Here is an 18,916-nt window from a genome sequence, read left to right as displayed (position 1 = left end):
TGGGCTCAGGAACAAGCAACGAAGACCAGATCAGAACCCAGACTCCGGGGCTCCTGGGACCAGCACTCTTCTCACCCCGCCGACCTGGCCTCCCCTAAATGCCTCCCACACATAGTGCAATGGATACCCAAGCCACAGGCTCCACACTGGGCTACAACACCCCGAGCTTGCTCTTGTGTTTATTCTCCTGTTTTATGAGTGTCTTCTATGGTGATTTAATTTGATATTAACCGGCAAGGGCTGCCATAACAGAATATCACAGACCGCGTGGCTTAAAGAACAGAAATCTATTTCTCACAGTTCTGAAGCCCGGAGTCCAAGACCAAGGTGCCGTCAAGGTCAGTTTCTGGTGAGAACTCTCCTCCTGGCTTGCAGATGACCACCTTCTCACTGCGTCCTCATATGGCCTCTTCTCTGTGCTTGGGAGGAAAGAGAGAGCGCTGGTGTCTCTTCCTTTTCTTATAAGGACACCAGTAAAGAGTTCATTTAACCTTACTTACTACCTCCCAAAGGCCCTGTCTCCCTATCCAGTCACACTGGGGGTTGGGGCTTCGACACATGCATTTGGGGAAGACAGTCTGTCCATACAAGCTTAATCCAGATCTCTCCAAAATGCATACAGATTGTATCCTGGCTCCTTTCCCACAGACCTTCCCTGACCCTACACATCCATTTTTCTCATTCGCTTTGACTCGCCTTCATTTTAATGAATACTGTTCTGTGAGAGAGTTCTGGGATACAATGCATTTGTACACCAGAGTTTTTCCCTGTGCTTATCTCAGTTAATTTCTGAGCAGCCACATGAGTGGGAACTACAATGAATCCTTTCATTTCTCTGCTGAGCATGAGTGTGGGGACTGCCAGAGCTGGGCTGACGTGAAGTGGAGGTCCCTGAAAGGCAGCCAGGTGTGCTTTATCGTACTTTACAGGAGCAGGGCACACAGGAGAGGGGGTCTACTTCTGCCATCTTACCTTGGTCTCACGTGATGGGATACAATAAATTGCAGCTGCCACTGAGACCAGAAAGAGAAGCCTGCCCTGCTCTGGGCTGCTCACTTTGTAAGGCCCTATCCTGTAGGGCCGGCACCAGGATGAGGCGGGAGCCAGCCCATCCTGTGTGAGCCTGAGAGCCATGCCTCACTTGCCTCACCCTAGGCCTGACCCTGCTCTCCTGGCCCTTGTTGACACACCCTCCCTGAAGGGAGAAGCTCACAGGGCCAAGGTAATGTGCCCACCCAGGGCCCATGTGCCCCCTTCTAGACCCTAGAATTCAAGTGGCCTTGAGGCTACACAAGGGAGCCCAACCAAGGTTGCTCTCAGCTGAAAGGTTCCAGGTCCCAGCCCCAGCTCCAGGCCCACCCAGACCCAGACCAGGCTAGGATGTGATAAAAGTCATTTCTCGGTTGTGCTCATTACCAGGGCCATGAATGACAGATGAGCCCAGCCTGGAGCCCTTTGTTTTGGGGTCCTCATTGGCGGCACACCCTGTCAGGCCCATCATGTGCCCCTGGGTTTAAAGATTCTTGGACCCAAGCTGCTTGCTACTGGCTAATGCAGGCAAGAAGATGGGAGAGGACACTCTGGCCCCTGGTGGTTGGAGAGTCGGCCTAGATAGCCCCTCGCAGCCTGGCCTGCAGCTCCACCCAGGGTCCTTGCAAAAAGACTGCCAAGAGTCTTTCTCCCTGAGTCCCAGCATCGCCCCCACCTGCTCCAGCCCCTCCTTGCCCGGATCCGCTGTGCAAATAGAGGGCCACTGCCAACCGTGGGAACAGTAAATCTTCCCTCACTCTTTTATTCATGCCCTCACTCTGCAGACAGTGTTGAGGAAAAACAAACCCCACAAAATCCCTGTGGGCTCCAGCAGTCTGGCAGTCTCTTCTTTGCTCCTCTCTGATCCCCTCCGGATGGCAGAGGCTACAGATGAGGCCCACCCGCCTCCCAGGGGATGACAGCATCCCCCTCCCCTCCTCCTGAGTGGGCTCCGTGAGCATCGCATGCTGAGCCCCATACCAGCTCTGGGGAGCAGAAATCAGTGAGACCTGGGGAAGCTGGGAGATCAATATTCATGGCTTCCGGGAGCAGCACTATATCTACCTCACCTTCCTAGCCTCTCCCAAACTGCAGAAGAGCTTCTGGGCCTGGGAGGGCCAGGCTGGTGGGGTGAGGTTCCGCTGCCCGGGCTGCCATCTGAGGAACCACCGCAGGAACGAGGGGCAGCTAGGGCAGCAAGGCACTCCTGCTCCAAGAACCTCAGGGCCAAGGCGGCATCTGAGAAACAGTCCAGACCTCGAGAACTCCCAGGAACCTTCTCTTCCTCCAACTCTTGGTCACCAACACAGGATTCTTTTAAGCCCAGTCAGACTGAGGGAAGACTGGAGGAGGCCGAGGGGTACTAGGTTTTACAGAATGCCTTTTATACAGAAGGGAGGCGGTGGACTTAGCGTGACCCACTGTCCTGGTTTGCCCAGGCAGCGGTTTCTGGGGACATGGGGCTTTCGGTGTCACAACCAGGACCATCCTAGACAAACCGGGAAGGTAGAGTCACCCTGAGAGGCTGTGGGAAAGGATTCTCCCTCCCTGGTAACATGGCCAGGAACAGAAGACTGCTTGGACCAAAGCTGCCTGTAGGTTAGGGTTCTGCTAACCAAAACCTTTCCTCACAACTCCCCCTCATGCATAGGGAGAGGCTGCAGGAAGAGGGGGTCCTGAGGCCAGCTTAGGAGCTGTCGAGAGAAAGAGGGCAGAAGGAAATTGTCTGTGGTCTTTGTGGGGGGGGAAGACATTTCCTCACTGTCTTTAGGAAGCTGGGGCCCATGAGGCCCTGCATGGAGCCTAGGGTGTCAGGAAGGAGATGGGGGGCACTTGAAACACTGCCAGGTCACAGGGATCTACCTGTCCTGGAACCCTTCACCCTGATACAGATGCTGGCCAGACGGACATGGGGAAAAACGGCTTTAAAATCGTTTGCCTGGTGTGGTTGCCACCCCCTCCAGGACGCAGAGGGCAAGCCTCAAGGGAGAGCAGCTATGAGCGATGTCCTCGTGTGGGCCTGGGGAGCCAGAACATGCTGGGTCCTTTACATCTGGCCCAGCACCACCCTATGGTACTCTCCACAGCAGCGCAGACATCTCCAGAGGTAACAGGTTTGAGTTAGAGCTGAGAGGGCACATCCAGCAGAGCCTACCTGGCCGAGACTCCCTGTTTGACAGGTGGGAGACAAAGTTCAACGGAGGCTGACTCACTAGCTCAGGAGAGCACGCTCTTAAGTGGCTGGCGGCCCAGATTGGGACTCTACCCATCAGATGCCACAGCCACAGAGGCCTTGGAAGGGAGGAGGCTCAGAAGGTAAGGCCAGGCCCGTGAAAGGCCCTGCTTTCCTGGAGCCCACACACTGCTCTGAGAGAGGCACATGAGCGGGAGATCAGCATCTTCTGGAGCCAGGACTGCCCTCTCCATTCTGAGTCCCCAGCTTGGTCTGCTCCAGCACCAACTCCAGGTGGAAACCTTCCAGTGGATTCCCCGGGACTGCTCTGCCCTTGGGGCCCCCGGAGCGCTATAAGTCTACAGAGGGTGCTTGCCTGCTCCACATTTCACTTTCCAGGTCTTGGAATATGTAAGGAAGATCAGCCTTGTCCTCGGCAGTAGGAAGCTACTCCCCATCTGGTACTAGGAACCCTACTAGAGGCGGTGGTATTTAAGACGTTTTAAACAGCCATTAACAACCTTGGGCTCCAATTGGTTAGCAGGAAGCAGAGTCCCAAGGGTGAGGCATAGCCAAAGAGTGCATTCTGATGTGTCTGGGGGTGGGGTGGGGGGTTCTGGACGAGGGATGCTGGGAGAGGCTGAAGAGTGGCAGCAGGTGTAGGTGGGCTCTCTCGAGTAGCCAGGAGGGTCCTAAGTGCATGGCCAGGAGAGGACAGAGCACAGAAAACAATGGAGAAACTGGGGAAAATCATCTCCCGGCAGCTCCTGCACCAGCTTTTAGCACTGATAGCATTTCCAGCTTTGTCCTATTATGGGTGAGCCCAGCACTTCCCAAAGTGAAGTGTAGGAAAGAGCCTGAGAAATGTTCCCGAGGAACGTCAGGGCTGCCCCCTCATTCACAGCAACCCTTCTAGGAAAAGCAGGACTCCACAGGAGGTCTAACAAGGAGACAGAGCTTGTACCCCTACTGTACCCTCCAGACCCCGAAAGTACAGAGAAGGAGTAGATGAGAGAAGGAGTAGACCCTGGGCATGGCAGCCAGGAGCAACCTGCTTGGGAAGTCCCAGGGGGCTCACCAGCTCTGCCCAGGCAGGTGTGACGCTGAATCCTTGGACAGGAGAGACAGGTTTCCTGCACAGAAATGCTCTGACTTATTCCACGATAGGCCCTCAGAGCTCCCTTAGCAATTACTGCCTCGCCATATAGCTTTGTGCCCGGCTGGCCGCTATAATTTATTGCAAATAAGTCTCATCGCTCCAATAAGGTAGTCGGCTTCTCTACCTCCAAATTCCCTACAGAGCTTAATGCAGCTGGGCACCCAGCTGGTCCCCATTAAAATCCTTCTGGACCTGAATCTTCCCACCTTTCTTGCCCCCCATCTCTATACCTGCACTGTGGCAGCTAGCCCCCCACCAGCACCCCTCCTCACTTTCCTAAGAGCTGGATCGTCAGGTGCTAACAAAGGAAGGGCAGGTGGGAGCCTGAGTCTGCAGATCCGACTGGCAAAAGATACTAGGAGATTCTGTAGGTAAACAGGGAACTGCTATTAGCAAATTTTCTAATTAGGGTTCTCTTTATCGTCCTCCTGTGGAAGATACTCATTTGTAAAGTTTAAGTCAGACCGTGAATCTCACGGAGAACTGGCAATCGGTAAGAATATTACCTAAGAAGGGTCTCTGGCAGGAGCCACTGAATTTCCCAGGTTTTGCTCCACCTCACCTATTAAAAGCAGTGATGGCAATGCATTAGTGTAGGCGGATGACTCACCTAGGTGATAAAGCACCTTCCAAGTATACACTTCTGTGCAACACTGGACCATCTCGTTCATCCACGGGCAAAACAGTGGTGTGGATGCAGAGTGAAAAGTTTCCAGGGTTCACTGGAACTTACTCGTGGCAGGTCCTAGGGAATCCTTAATCTTTCTGAACTGATTTTCTTGCCTGTACAATGGGCACAGTAATAATACTATCTTCACTGCACAGATTTTATGAGATCTAAGTGAGATACACATGAACAATGTCGATAAACTGTAATATTCAAATATTACTGATTGTTAACCTACTATAATGACGGTGAAGAATAAAAACTTCCCTTTAAAGAAGCTAATGCTTCTGGGTGACGTGAGAAACACCAAGAATATCACAGTTGATGGATTTGCTGGTAACTCTTCCTTGCCCAGGGGGATCAGCTGTCCTGAACTGCCTCCTGGGATGGGGGCTTACCAGAGTCAGGGAGCAAATGCTCGAGCTCATGGAAGGGGCTGGAGGGCTACGAACACAGGGTGCGGCTATGTGCCACCCACCAGAGCCTCTCCCATGCTGCTCCTGCAGTTCGAGAGCAGCCTCCCAGCAACCTCCTCCCAGGTAACAGAGCAACAGTCAATGAGGCCCTTACATTCTAGTGCACTTCATGCAACGGGAGCAGACCCTCCAGGAATGAATATGCATTTGTACTACCCCTCCAAAAAAAAAATGCTGATAAAGTCACGAAAAAGTTGTGTTATTGCTAAACACTAATTGCATTTCCTTGGGTGAGCACCATAAAAAATTCATTGCAGTTTTTAGAAACAAGATGCCAAGTGCATTTTAATTGCTAGAGAGAAGAGAGTCGGGGAAAAGCTGAACCAGGAAAATGCTAACTGGGTGTAAACTCAGAAAGAAATCTCCCCAAGATGGAAAGCCCAGTGCTGAGACAGGAGCTAAGGTGACAGGTCTTGGGAAGTCAGGCCCTCCTAAGAGAGCACTGACTTAATGGTTCTCAGGCCCAATGCAGCAGCCCACAGACAGCTGGGGCTTTTTGCTGCAGATCGTGACGTGTAGATTTAAGAGATGTAAAGAATTAAATAAGTGCCAATATTCTAAAGAGATGAGCAGGAGTCTATTCCAGAGCTTTAAGAAACATGTATGGGAGGAAATGTACAATTTTATCCCTTAGTGTATGTGTGTGTGTGAGAGAGAGACAGAGAGACAGAGAGACTGAGAATGAGAGGCAGACCGAGACCATACATCACTTCACTTTAATAACAGCACTTCTTGGACCAGTTGACAGAACTGTCATTTTGAACCAATGCCCTATCACAGCACCAACCAGAGCACTCTCACAGTGCCCTCGCCCCAGCAGGGCCAGCCAGAGCCAGGAGGGAACAGGCAGTTGGCAAGAAGGACAGCGGAGTGCGGAGGCTCCTTGATTCCATGGACTTGGCCCTACCTTGATCCAGGGGCTCCTCTAGGGAGGCACCTGCCCTGCCTGAGAGCACAGGGAGAGTAGTCACAGGGCATCCCTAAGCAGCCTCCCAAAAGATGCGCACAAGGGTTTGGGGGCGGTGGGGGAGGAGGAAGGGCAGGCACCGAGCTGCTGCCAGCAGCCTCTTCCTCTCTCACACCTTCCCCACGCACCCCAGCCCCCAATCTTCCCAGCAACCCCCCGCCCCCGCTGTCCTGTTATTGAGGCTCTCTGGTGAGAAAGAGGGACTCAAAATCAGGGCCTGAGGGAAGGGGCCTTCCCTGGAGGCCGGCCCGCGGGGGGTGACTGCCTTGTGTGGGAGGAGGTCCGTGCCTTCTGCATCTGAGGCTGCCGCTTCTCCTCCATCTAGCGGACCTGCCAGAGACCCAGGAAGCATGAGGCTGCATGCAGGACTAGGGGAGGGAGCCCTGGGCCAAAAGAGGAAGGAGCCAAACCCACAGCATGGCCCCGCCACCCACCGGCCCAGTACTGTTCATTTTAGTAAATCACGTCACCATTCGGAACCTTGATTTCTACTTCCAGCAAATGCAGCTAAAAATATCTGCTTCTCGAGTTTTTCTGTAAGGCTTGAATGAGAAGGTGGGTGCATATGTCCCCTGGAATCTCTAAAATTTATTACCTACCACCTGTGCCTGTGCCCAACCCTGCAGAAAGATGCTTTTCTTCATCACGCCCTGCATTTGTAAAGTTCTTTATACATATAACCTGTTTTCATACACATTATCTTACTCGGCCCTCCCACTGAACAGATGAAGTTGAGAACCTTGCCCAGTGTCCCACAAGAATTAATCCCTTGCTGAATGCAAACTGCTAAATGCCGAGCTCTCTCCAAAGTCAAGGAATGCAGGCACTCCGAACTGCCTTGTCATCAGGAGTAAACACGCATAAGAATAACACGCGGACCCTCGCTGCAAGCCTAGCACTGTGCAGCTCACTACTCGTAGTCTTACCTCATTCACTCATCACAGGAGCATTCAAGGTAGCCGTGGTGCTACTACCAGGAAATGGAAGCTTGCCAAGGTTAGGAATTTGCCAAAGCTCACACAGTAAATGGCAGATCTGGGCTACATACCCAGGTCTACTCTTACCTAATTAACACTTAAATCCATGGAAATCCAATGGATTCAATGTTACAAGCATCACTTCCTCCTCCTGCTCTGGGGACCATTCTCCAGCCCCAAGCAGGGCCCAGACCTAAGAGGTGAGGGTCATAGTTTCCAAGGGTTGGGTCCTTTACAAACCCGCTCATCCCATCCCTGCCCCCACACTCACCCTCACGGTGTCATGGATCCAGTCCAGCAACTCAGCAACCTTGGTGTAGACACCGGGGTGATTGGGCTCTGCGCAGCCACGGCCCCAGCTGACCACCCCTACCAAGTGCCAGGTGCCCCCATCCAGGCACACCAGGGGGCCCCCACTATCACCCTGAGGGCATAGAGACACAGAGAGAGAGGCAGTTAGTCCTTCCTAGTGGAGGGAGCAGAGCCTCTGTTTCCAGCCTCTACTGCTTCCAGCATGGGATCCCCACTTGCCTCACCCCTCCGTAAATCCTTAGCACATTACTCGACTTGCCTAGGCACCCCTCCCTCTAGCAGGGGCCAAGCCACAGCAGGTCCCCCTGTTCCCACCCTCCACCACGGTCCCCCTCCATGCTGTACCTGGCACGCATCAGCCCTCCCATCCACATAGCCCGCACACAGCATGCGGGGGGTGAGTGCCCCACTATACACGCAAGAGCTGTTGCAGAGCTGGGTGCTGAGAAGGGGCACCACGGTGTCCTGGAGCGTGTCTGAGCTATGGGCTGTAGGAGGTCCACATGGAGATAGAAGGACACAGAGTCAGGCCACAGGGCACAAAGCAAGGCCAGGAAGACACAACAGCAAGAGGGAAGGTGGTTAGAGGCCCCAGAGACAAAAGACCCAAAGAGGGGAGCCCAAGGCGGGAGCTGTGGACCCTGGGAAGGAGGCACGGGTCCATCAGACATAAGAAGGAAGAGGAGTAGAACTCACATATGCCCCCCAAATGCTGAGGCCACAGCACTCCTGGATGGAGGGCGGGGGTGGGAAACACCTGGCTTCAGGGGAAACTCAGGGAATGTTCTCCCAGAAAGACCCAGGCTGGGGAGACCAGGGCTCCTAGCTTTGGTCAATGGTGATGCCAGAAAAAAAGGGGGCTGGAGCCACCATTTGGCTGGGGGAGGTGGAGGTGGGAGATAGAGGTGCCTCACCTGGGGTAGAATGTCCCCCAGCCCCCCACCCCTATTTTACCCAGGGCCCCAGGAGCTGACTCACTGTGGCTGGGGTTGGTGTGGCCCCAGCCAGACACCCAGCACTGAGAGCCCCTCGGAAAATCTTGCTTCTCGGCTGGCAGGCACACAGGACCCACGGTGTCTGTGGAGAAGCAGGTGGTCCTGGGCCCCTGCTTCACTCAGGCTCAGCTGCTCTTCCCCACCACCCCACCGTCAGCCTGGGGGAAGAACCAGGCTGGCAGGCCCTCCTCACTCCCTCTCAAATGGTCCTGGCTCCCGGCTTCCACGAGCCAGGCCTCCTATAAGGCTGTGCCAGTCATGCCCTGTACCACGCTGGCAGGGAGGTCACCACTGACACAGAGGACGGTATATAAACTGCTGTGCGCATGGAGCCTTCTAGGGTGGGCATGGACACACTGCATACCCCTGACCTGGGGACTGAGGGAGAATGGGGATTCCTTCTGGGCCTTTGTGCCCACCTTCTCCTAATGAGGACTCACTTTGGATTTTCCTTAGGATGTTTGATCCCTCTTGGGGCATTGTTTTCAAAAGTGTGTGGCAGTCCAACAGGGTCAGGCCCTAACGTGTTCTAAAGTAGCATATAGACATGCCATTAAATAAACACTGATTCACATGGGGAGAAAGGATTCCCTTCTCAGGGCTCTTTCAGTCCCTCTGAGTGTATCAGGGAGAAAGATTCCATCCAGGGCCACTCCGTGGTTCTCCCAGCGCCTGCCAACCTCCCCCTAAACACTGCGAGCGGCCCCGGGCGCAGCGGAGGGCAGCTGGATGGAACTTGAACGCTGTCTTGTTTTCACTCAGTATTTTTACGGTTGTTACGTATTTGCTACAAGTAATATGGGTTCCACAGTTACGTGGTCACTTAAAGTTCCCCTTTCAACTGTACTTAAGTCAACTTAGAAATATTAACTGCTGAGCCACAGTTCGGAGAATACATATAGGCGGTAAAATTGTGAAGGGCATGTAGCAACTACCGTGCTTTAGGAAACCCAAGGCTACACGTGGTGACGGGAGGGAGGAGTGCAGAGCGTGTGTGGGTGTGTGCGTGTGCGCGAGTGTGGGTGTGTGCGTGTGTGTACTTGTGTGAAGACTGCATGAGCGAGTGTATGCACATGTGAGCGTGCGTGTGTGTGTCGGTGAGGATGCAGGCACATGTGCACGCCGGGCTGGGGGGGTGCTTTCGAGAGCAGCTGCTGTGGAGAAGCCGGACCCGGAGTCAGGACACCAGGCTCAGAGCTGCTTGCTGCGTGGTCTTGCAGAGTCACCTTCCTCACTAATGTCATGTCCTTCCCTGTTTATACCTGCCTCATCTACCTGTCAGGGGTCCTACGAGGACTGAAGGAAAGACATTTGGGAAAATAGAGCTTCTTCACTGTAACATGTCACGTGGTGGCTGGGACCTGGGGCCAGCCTGGGGCCGGGGGCGGAGCAGCCCGGTGGTAGATGGAGCACCAAGGAGGCTCTGCTGGGGACTTTGAGGCAAGTCCCACTTGCAGCCCACTTCTGCAAAGGGCCAGGACCTTTGTCCCCAAAAGAGCCCGCACAAGAGTCGGTGCAAGCGTAGGTCCAGGCGCTGCCAGTTCACTGTGGTCACCAAATGAACTGAGTGTGTTAAGGGTTACGGCACTGGGAGGGAACCTCAGAAATAAGCTGGCCCCTCAGCCCCCACCCTCGGCCCCAGGGCAGGCCTCGCTCACCACAGCCCGCAGCTTGCTCGCCCCTGGCCAGTGCCTCACCTGAGAAGTTGAGCGGCGTCTGGAGCCGCAGGAGGGCGATGTCGTAGTCGTGATTCTGGGTGCTGTAGAGAGGGTGAGGGATGATCCTCTCCACCACGGCCCCCTGGTGGGGCCTGACGGCACTGTGGCTGACCAGCCCCGCATGGACCCGCCAGCTGGACAGGCGGGATAGCCTAAAACTGCACACACGAGCTGCGCTGAGCCCAGGGAAGGACAGGGCAGAAGAGGCTGACCTAAGTGAGGTGGCAGATGTGGAAAGGTGGCTGGAGAAGCCATTAGTGGATATCCCCCATCACCAGGCTGGCAGCTCCCAGAACTCAGCCCTGTGCCTCCTAGCATCCCTGCAGCAGCTGGCAAGATACTGGGCATGCAGAAGGTGCTTAATAAATGCTCTAGACTGGCCCTAGAAGTAAGACACTGTGGATGATCTGCAACTCCCATCCCCTCTATCCTGAATAACCCTCCTCCACATTTTATAACAAACATCAAAGGGGCTTGTGTGGTATCCTAACTGTGAGTCAGACAAACTATGAGTCCTGTCTCTCCACCTACCACCTGTGACCATGGGGAAGTCGCCTCACCTCTCCCAGCCTCAGTCTCCTCATTGTAAAATGAGGAGTACGCTATCTGCCCTGCCGGCCGCCAAAAGGAGAGGTCCAAAGGGCTTATTCACTCATCACTCATTCCTACGCTGCTCTAACCACACCTACTGCATGCCAGGACTGTTCTAGGCCAGGGGGACATGGCAGTGGGAAAATCAGCAAAGAGACTCAGTGGTAAACAAGACTGAGAGTCTCGGTTCCCATGGAGCTTCCAGTCTAAAGGGGAAGAAAGACATTAAACAAATAATTACACGGAAGGTGATTTAATTACAGTTGTGATAAACATTAAGCAGCACGGAGTGCTGTGAATGGGAAAGCCTTTGAAAAACTTCAAAACTGAGCAAATATAAAGAACCAATCTTTGTGTTGTTGCTGCTATTCGTGCAGAGCTGTTCTGGGCACAGAACGGGGAGAACTTCGCAATCCATGCCTCTCAGAATGGGCGCAGGGAGACAGTCCGACGTGGACATGTGATACGGGACATACCAACTGCCAAACAGAAAAGGCCGCTGAAGCGCTCTCCTCAAGAGCGGCCCCTGAGACTTGCCTGCGCATGCAGTGAGCGGCGGTCACCACCCAGTGCGGCGCCAGCACAGAGCCCCCGCACGTGTGCCGGGAGCCCAGGGCCACACTGGCCTGCCAGGGCCAGCGCCCAGGAGCTGCGGCCTGCCCGCCGACTATCCGGGAGGCCAGGGGCCTCACCCCACACTCTGCAAACAGAGAAGCACAGGGAAGATGGTGAGTTAGAAGACAGGTGGGTGTCAGCATGGTCCTAATCCTCGGGGATGTGGCCCAGTGTGGACAGCTCTCATTTATTACTTTATTTGGGGGACGGGATGGTTGAAGTGTCAATTATACACCTGTGTGCCCCCTCAGGCTGCGAGCTCACTGACAGACACGACCATGCCTACATTGTCTGTGGAACCCCAACACTTCACAAAAAGCCTGTCCCACAGAAGGGGTCAAAATGTTGGGGTGTGGACGGATACATGGAAGAGGAGAGAGGAAGAGATGCATAGATGATTGGGGGGGTTCAGACGAAAGGAGCTCACAGACTGTCTCCCATGTGGCCCCTAGTTTGCACCCTTCCTTGGTCTCCTGAAGGTGCTAACCAGTTAGCAGCCAACAGTAATCCTTTTGGGGCTTTCCAGATGAAAGGGGGCGGGAGCTTTGGAAGTCCTGGCAGGCAGTGAAGCAAGGAGATCATCCACCCAGATCAGTGGCTGGTGGGGGACAGAACAGAGATTTGGACAGGGCCCTGTTGGGGCAGAACTGTGTTTGCAAGAAGGGGACCAGCAGGCAGAGGGGCAGGTGGGCTAGGAACTCCACCCCAGACCCAGTTGAGCCTCTCTGTGGGGCTCTCCACACTTAGGACGGGAGACTCCCTCCACCCACTGCCACCTTCCTGGATATGTCTGGATATGACTCACCAGAGCATCTGAGGGAAACGATCTGGCCGGAAGCACAACTGTTCCTACAAAACAGAGGTGGCAGTAAGAGGCTGGGCAGGGGCCCACCCGAGACCAGGCATGGAGACCAGAGGCAGTTGTCAGGTGGAGACGGAGGAGGCCTCTGGTGCAGTCCCCCATCTGCACCTGCCTGCATCCAAGACCCTAGGCCCCTCCTCGTTAACAGGTCTCCAGGACAGCAGTGCTACTCTGCCCCATCACCCCAGGGCACCAGCAGGAGGCTGTGGCCCTTGAGGGTTGTCTCGGACAGGGCCCAAAGTTACAAATCCAGTGTTTGTAGACGGAAAGTCCAGCTGTGCCCACTAAGGGCCTCTGAATAAACGTGTGTTTGGTGGATGGATAAGAGAGTGAAGGAAGAAAGCACACTTCACCCCACGCCCCTCCTGAGCTTACTCTATTCTCTCTCTCTCTCCAGCCCCTTCCTTGCTCTCCTTTCTCCCTCCTCCTTCCTAGCAAAACCTCAATTCCTGCTGGACCAAAGCTCTCTTCTCTCTTCTACTCATCTTTGGCCGCATGGCCCAATGCCTTGATCCCTCTCATGTCCCAAACCCACAGGGCTCTGGCTCTCCTGGCAGAGTCAGTACCCACTCACGTGAACTGAGTTTGTGATTTCTGACTGGGAAATGCTCCTCTGTGTCCTATCTCACACGGCCAATGTCCTCACCACCAGGCTCCCATGACAGGAAATTTTTGCTGAACTGTTCACCAGAAGTAAGGGACCTCACTCAACCTCCTCAGAAGTCCTACCTGGACTGCCACACCTCCTCCAGGAGGCCTTCCAGTCTGGGAGGGAGCTGAGCAAACCCCTGGGAGCTGTTGAGCTTGATGTCAGACAGGTTCACTCCCTTGTGGTGAGTGAGTCTTGGCGGAAGAGGGGAACAGAACAGGAGGGAACTGGTTTACACTGCAGCATGGGAAACGGTACATAATCATGACCAAGACATGCATGAGATACTATCCCCCCAGTGGCACAGTCACAGAGCAAGACTTTGACAGTGACCTCTTCCTGGATTCATATTTGTTAAAAAGCAGGGATGCTCAAAGGAGAGAAAAAAGCTGGGTCCCCATCATGCCCAGAGGCCAGGAGATGGCCAAAAGGACCTCTTGCCAGTCCCTGAGCACTTTGATGGGGACAGGCAGATAAAGGTGTCCAACTCTTCTTTCCCCACCACCACCAGCCCTCCACCTACTCCAGGCCCCAAGCCTGGCCCCAGTTACCTGAGACGCCCAAGGCTCTGACAGATCCGAACCCCCAGCACAGCGCTCCAGCCCTCATGGCAGACCAGGAGCCAGTCTGGCCGCGCCCTCACCTGTACTTCCAGCAAGAAGTCCTCAGTGTTTATCCTGAAAGATACTGAAGGCACGGCATGGAAGTCACATCGTCCCTGCTGCAGGGTGGAGGGGCAAGGTGGGCAGGGGGGCTGGACCTGGCCATGCTGGGACCTGAAGAGGCCTCAAGACAGCATCTGGGTCACCTAGTGTCAGGCTCCCTGTCCCCCAGGGCATCAGGCTGGTTCTGAGAACAACATAACCCTTATTTATAGTGCTGCATTCCAGTTTGGTGTCTAACCGAGTGCTTTTAACTGTGCTCTGTCTCTCGTTGTCAAGGCAACCCTGTGGGGTGCGTATGACCATCCTCCCATGTTGCAGAGGGAAAACTAAGGCATGGAGGTTAACTGACCTGCCCCAGATCACAGAGTCTGCACGTGATGGATCCAGGACTTAAGTCCGGTCTCCCTGTTTCAAATCTTGTGGTACTACTACTGATGGGTACCATTGAGCACCTGCTTTCTCCAGGCTCTGTGCTAGGCTCTTTTATATATTAACTCGTATTATTCTCATAATTCATGTAGTAAATGGTTGTATCTCCATTTTGTAGAGAAGGAAATGGAAGTTCCAAGAAGCAATGTGCCCAAAGCCGCACAGCTGGCAAACGGCAGGCTCCACGCGGACCGTAACTTCTATAACTGATTCCAGCCCCTGCCTGGGCACCTAATCTTCTGATCCCCAATTCGTGCTTGGCAGGGAGGGGACAATGTGAAGGCAGCGGGGTCGGGGGTGTGCAATGTGGAGTAGGTGAGGACCCCTGCCGGCTACACGCTGGCTCCCCACATGCACCTGTTCCCCCTGCCCCATCCTGCTGGCTCACTCTGCCCCAAATGGCAAGTTGCCATCCCTCCTCCCAGCCTGGGCTCCTGGCCCAGCCCAAGCCAGGGATCAAGATAGTCCCCAGGGAGTGCTGAGAGCTCCAAATCAGAGATGGACTTTTCAAGGCTGGACTATGTCGCTCCCTTCCCACCAGAGGAGGAGACCCAGATGCTGGCAGTGACGTCACGGCCCTTCATTCTGGTCTGCTTGCCCCTGGCCGGAAGTGGGGATCCCAGAGCTGTGAAGGGGCTCAGGGCAGGGGGGGGGGCAGTCTGTAGCCTTGGGGGTGTGGCCCACCTGCTCTGGGAAGCACAGGGAGCAGGGCTTCCTCACCGCTGGCCTCGGAGCAGCTCAAAGGTATCTCATCATCCTGCAAGGTTCCGGGAGCGGGCTGAGAGGGCGCTGGCCACAGATACAGCACTTCAGAGGACAAGGACAGGGACAGGGTCACAGAGAAGAGGCTAGGAGGAGGGAGGGATTCCCACATGAGAGGGCCAAGGGGCAGAATAAGACCCCTGCAACACAGGGAGACAAAAGCAGCTGCCTGGAGACTCCCCCTCGACCACCCAGCCTCGGGCGGGTCCCCACCTAACACAGCGAGGAGAGGCACAGCACACACCCTCTCCCTGTCCCTGCCTCTGTCTCTCTCAACTGGGAAAGATGTCTAGAGAAAGGTGGACTTGGGCCGCCCTGGGTTATCCATTCAAGTACCTTCCACTTCCCACGTTGGGACTAAAGCGTTCTGGACGCAGAGCCTAAATCCCTCCTGTTGCTGTCCCATCCCTTCTCCCCTGCTGTCAGTTCAGAGTAGGTGAGAAAGATGGGTCCTGGCTGCCCTTTACATCCGCTTGTCTCTTCCCGCAAGGATCCCCAGACCCTGTTCTTTGGCCCTCCCCGAGCACTGACGGGTCCCAGCACTGACCGAGAAGCCAGGAGCCGATGCTTGCACCAGCCAGCAGCGCCAGGGCTCCCAGCCCGGCACAGCAGCGTCGCCCTGAGCACCAGCGCCCTGCCCACGAGCCTGCAGGAGAGGGCAGAGGAGTCTGCGTGCCCTGCTCCTGCCTGCCAGCCTCACTCTGCCCGAGGCCCCACCATGGGGCTAGGCAGCCACGGGGCTGGGGCAGGAGTCTGCCCCACTGCACCCGCCCGCCTCCCCTTACCCCCTCCCCACTGAGGCCCACAGAGCCCACTCAACCCCCAAACTGGAAACAGAGCAAAAGCAGGTCTGGGATAAACAGTGAGGCAGCCTCTGGCCATCAGCCCCTGGGGGCTCTCTCAAGAAGGATCTAGGGAATGTAGGAAGATTACCCATTCGCTGTCCCCACCCTGTCATTCCCCTATAGCCCAGTCTGGCCTACTGGGTTGCTGCCGGGCCTCGGGCCTCTGCAGTGGCTCTCTTGGCTTGGCTTTGAAGATCCCAGGTCCTGGGCCCTCCTCTGCGTCCTGATCCTCCATGTGGGCTTGGCCATCCAGCATCAGGCTCTGGGGAAATAACTGTGGGTCACTCAGGATCCCCACACCAAGCGGAGAAGCTCAGCCCATGACAAGACTCCATTCTCTAATCTCAGCTGTGCACTCACTGCCTTTTTTTCATCTTGGAGACTGTGTATTCCCACTGATGCCCCTCCAGGCCCTCTCTGCTCTCCTGGAGCCCCTACCCCATCCAACTTATTCTCACACAGCCAGTTAAGCATCAGAGCAGGTATTCAAACCCAGACAGGGGGTGGGGGAGTATGGACTCCGAAGCCCACACTCCTCACCACTCCCTCCCCTGGCCTCCCACCACCATCAAGAGCATCCGCTGAATCTCTTAACATCTGTCCTCAGGCCTCAAGATGCCAGCCTTCTTCATTCCCTCCTGTCTCAGAGGAAGAAGTTCCCCTGCCCAATGCACCATCCATTCATTTATCCAGTAAATAAGATTTAGCCCGAGAGGGTGGGCCACAGTGCGGGACATTGTAGGGAGTTCAAAATAAATCAACATGGAACACCCTCCAGCTACCCCAGAGAATTTTCAGTCGAGTCCTGACATATTAAAAAAAGGCAGAACATGTTAAGTGACAGAAGAAAGGAGAGGTTACTTCTCACCGGGGGACTGAAAAAGGCTTCCTAGAAAAGGCAGCCTGAGACGGTCGCTCATAGATGAAGAGGGCTTGAACAGACATATATGGGCATTGGGTATTCCAGGCAGTTGAAGAGGCAAAGGCACGGGGGCGGGAAAGCATAGAGCATAGTAAGTTATATGTTTGCCTGACATTCATGTGCCATGAAGAAGAGTAATGGAAAATAAGATCTTGGAAGAAATATCAGACCAGCAGTTTAAAGCTAGGTCTGCAGCCTACTGTGTGAACTTAACTCAACACCTCTCCAAACTTCAATTTTCTCATTTGGAAAATAAGAGAGATAACCACTACTACCCAACAAGTAATCTCCCTCCTCTAGTATCTTATCTCCACCCACTGTCCAAGCCAGAGCAATACTCCTATAATTCAAACATCTTTAAAGCACCCAATGAATCTTCCTGCACTCTAAGAAAAATCCAAAGTCCTACGGTACAGCCCACAAAATCCTCTGTGCTTTCACCCTTCCTCACCTCTCCATCCCCACCTGCCAGCATGACTCCCTCCACAGTGGAACTCAGGGTCATGGTAACACACACGCCAGTCCTCTGGGCCTTCACGTGCCCTCGTACCACAGAGACTTTGCATCTGCCATCCTTTTCCCAACGTAGCTGACTCCCAAGACCCAGCTTAGATGTCACTTCTCCAAGAAGCTTTCTTCAATCTATAAGGCACCTGTTGTGGCCCTATATTGCGCTCATTTACTTCTCTTTCTCTCTGCCCTTCCTCATTGGTCTAGGCTCCCAGATTTCACCCTGGAAATCATTCTGTTGGACCCGTGAACACACTTGCCAGTTCACCTCACAAGTAGGGCAGCAGCCCACACTTCCATATGAAGCAAGACATCACCCCTACTTCCCATCCCCTACACCAGTTACAGCCCAGGATCTGTAGGGCTGGTCCTCCCACCAACAATAGGGCTTGTTTCTCCACAAGAAACATGGGGTCTTGGCTTGCCCCTTACCATATACACTCCTTCCTGGGTCTAGAGATGAGGCTCAAGGGCACAAACAATGAGACTTGGCTTTTAGTTCAGCTTCCGACTAACTGGCCTCACCCGAGGAGTTGCTCTACCTCCAAACCCACGTGTTTGAGCTCGCGCAGTCGCCTGCAACAATGGTCTGCAATGGCGCAGGATCTCCCGCTCCTCCTTTTGAGTAGGAGTTCAATGTAATAATGATTTGTTAGCACTGTCTATGTGCAGAGCACTTGGACAGGCCTATGGGGGATAGAGGGGAGAAGAAAAGTCAGTCCCTGGGGAAAAAAATAGGAGGTGGGCCACACAGGGCCCCCTCTAGGCTCTAGCCCCTGTGCCGGAGCTGCCAGAGGGGGCTCTTTCCACCTGCCTAGAAACCCAACGTGGGGGCGGGGAGAGAGAAAGAGAGAGAGGCCAGGTCAGGGGTGGCACAGATGTATGCACGGCCTTACCATTTGGGTCAGCGGAAACCCTCGGGGACTCTAGGCAGGATCCTGCTCCTGTTCTTGGACCAGCATTGATTGAATAGCCCAGTCAGCTTGGTCAGAGGGTGAGGTCTCCCTAGTTCACATATGGCCCCTCCCTTTATCCTCCCCCCTACACACACACACACAGACATGTGCCAGAGAGACAATAAATCTGCTCAGAAACCATGAATAGACCCCTTGTTGCAGGAAAGGGGGCCAAAGGCTGGGCTGGGCAGCCTCAGCCCCTCCCATCTGCTAACTAGAAGCTTAGAAACAGAGAAAAAGGTTACAGGGAGGAGGGGAGGCCAACTACTGTTGCTTAGCAACCAGGTCCCTTGTGCCAAACAGTGTGCCCCATGCATGCTAGCACAATTCCCCCTTCCTGCTGACAGGGCTGTACTGGAAGGACTGATATTAGTATTTGTGGAAATGTTTCTGAGCCCTCTGGATTACATCTCTTCTCTGTGTGGGTTGGCTTTCCCAGCACTCTGGGGCTGTCACCATGTTGGAATTGGGATGATAATGAGGAATCTTTGCCGCCTCTCTCCTCAGGGCTACACCTGTCACCCCAATGCTGGGGAAATGGGGCCTCTCCACCCAGCTTTCCTGGGGGCCAGTTACTATCGGAGCCCTCAGCGCTATCTTGCTTCAGAGCAGAAGGCGGCCCAGCTGAGCCCAGAGT

General features: G+C 54.5%; 1 protein-coding gene across 1 annotated transcript; it reads right to left on the bottom strand.

Annotated features, from left to right (window-relative positions):
• Positions 1-315: 315 nt before the first annotated feature.
• Positions 316-18,340, bottom strand: TMPRSS5 (transmembrane serine protease 5). Its single transcript, XM_040631211.1, has 13 exons — positions 18,220-18,340; positions 16,030-16,153; positions 15,594-15,692; positions 14,969-15,091; positions 13,742-13,877; positions 13,271-13,384; positions 12,485-12,528; positions 11,602-11,764; positions 10,453-10,631; positions 8,739-8,837; positions 8,106-8,248; positions 7,720-7,872; positions 316-419 (listed from the first exon to the last, which is right to left on the bottom strand). The coding sequence occupies exons 1-13, from the start codon at positions 18,220-18,222 to the stop codon at positions 399-401; spliced, it is 1,401 nt and encodes a 466-aa protein (XP_040487145.1). The 5' UTR covers positions 18,223-18,340; the 3' UTR covers positions 316-398.
• Between the last annotated feature and the right edge of the window lie 576 nt (positions 18,341-18,916).

The sequence above is a fragment of the Ursus maritimus genome, unplaced genomic scaffold (genome assembly GCF_017311325.1).
Source record: "Ursus maritimus isolate PB19 unplaced genomic scaffold, ASM1731132v1 scaffold_16, whole genome shotgun sequence".
NCBI classification, from domain to species: Eukaryota; Metazoa; Chordata; class Mammalia; order Carnivora; family Ursidae; genus Ursus; species Ursus maritimus.
This window is presented reverse-complemented; position numbering and strand designations above follow the sequence as displayed.

Bases quoted from the DNA above. Each gene is read 5' to 3' on its own strand.
- TMPRSS5 (XM_040631211.1), bottom strand. The intron at 11,765-12,484 runs GTGAGTCATATC...CTCTGTTTGCAG, and splicing joins CGTTTCCCTCAGATGCTCTG to AGTGTGGGGTGAGGCCCCTG. The intron at 7,873-8,105 runs GTACAGCATGGA...CTATGCCCTCAG, and splicing joins GGAGGGCTGATGCGTGCCAG to GGTGATAGTGGGGGCCCCCT.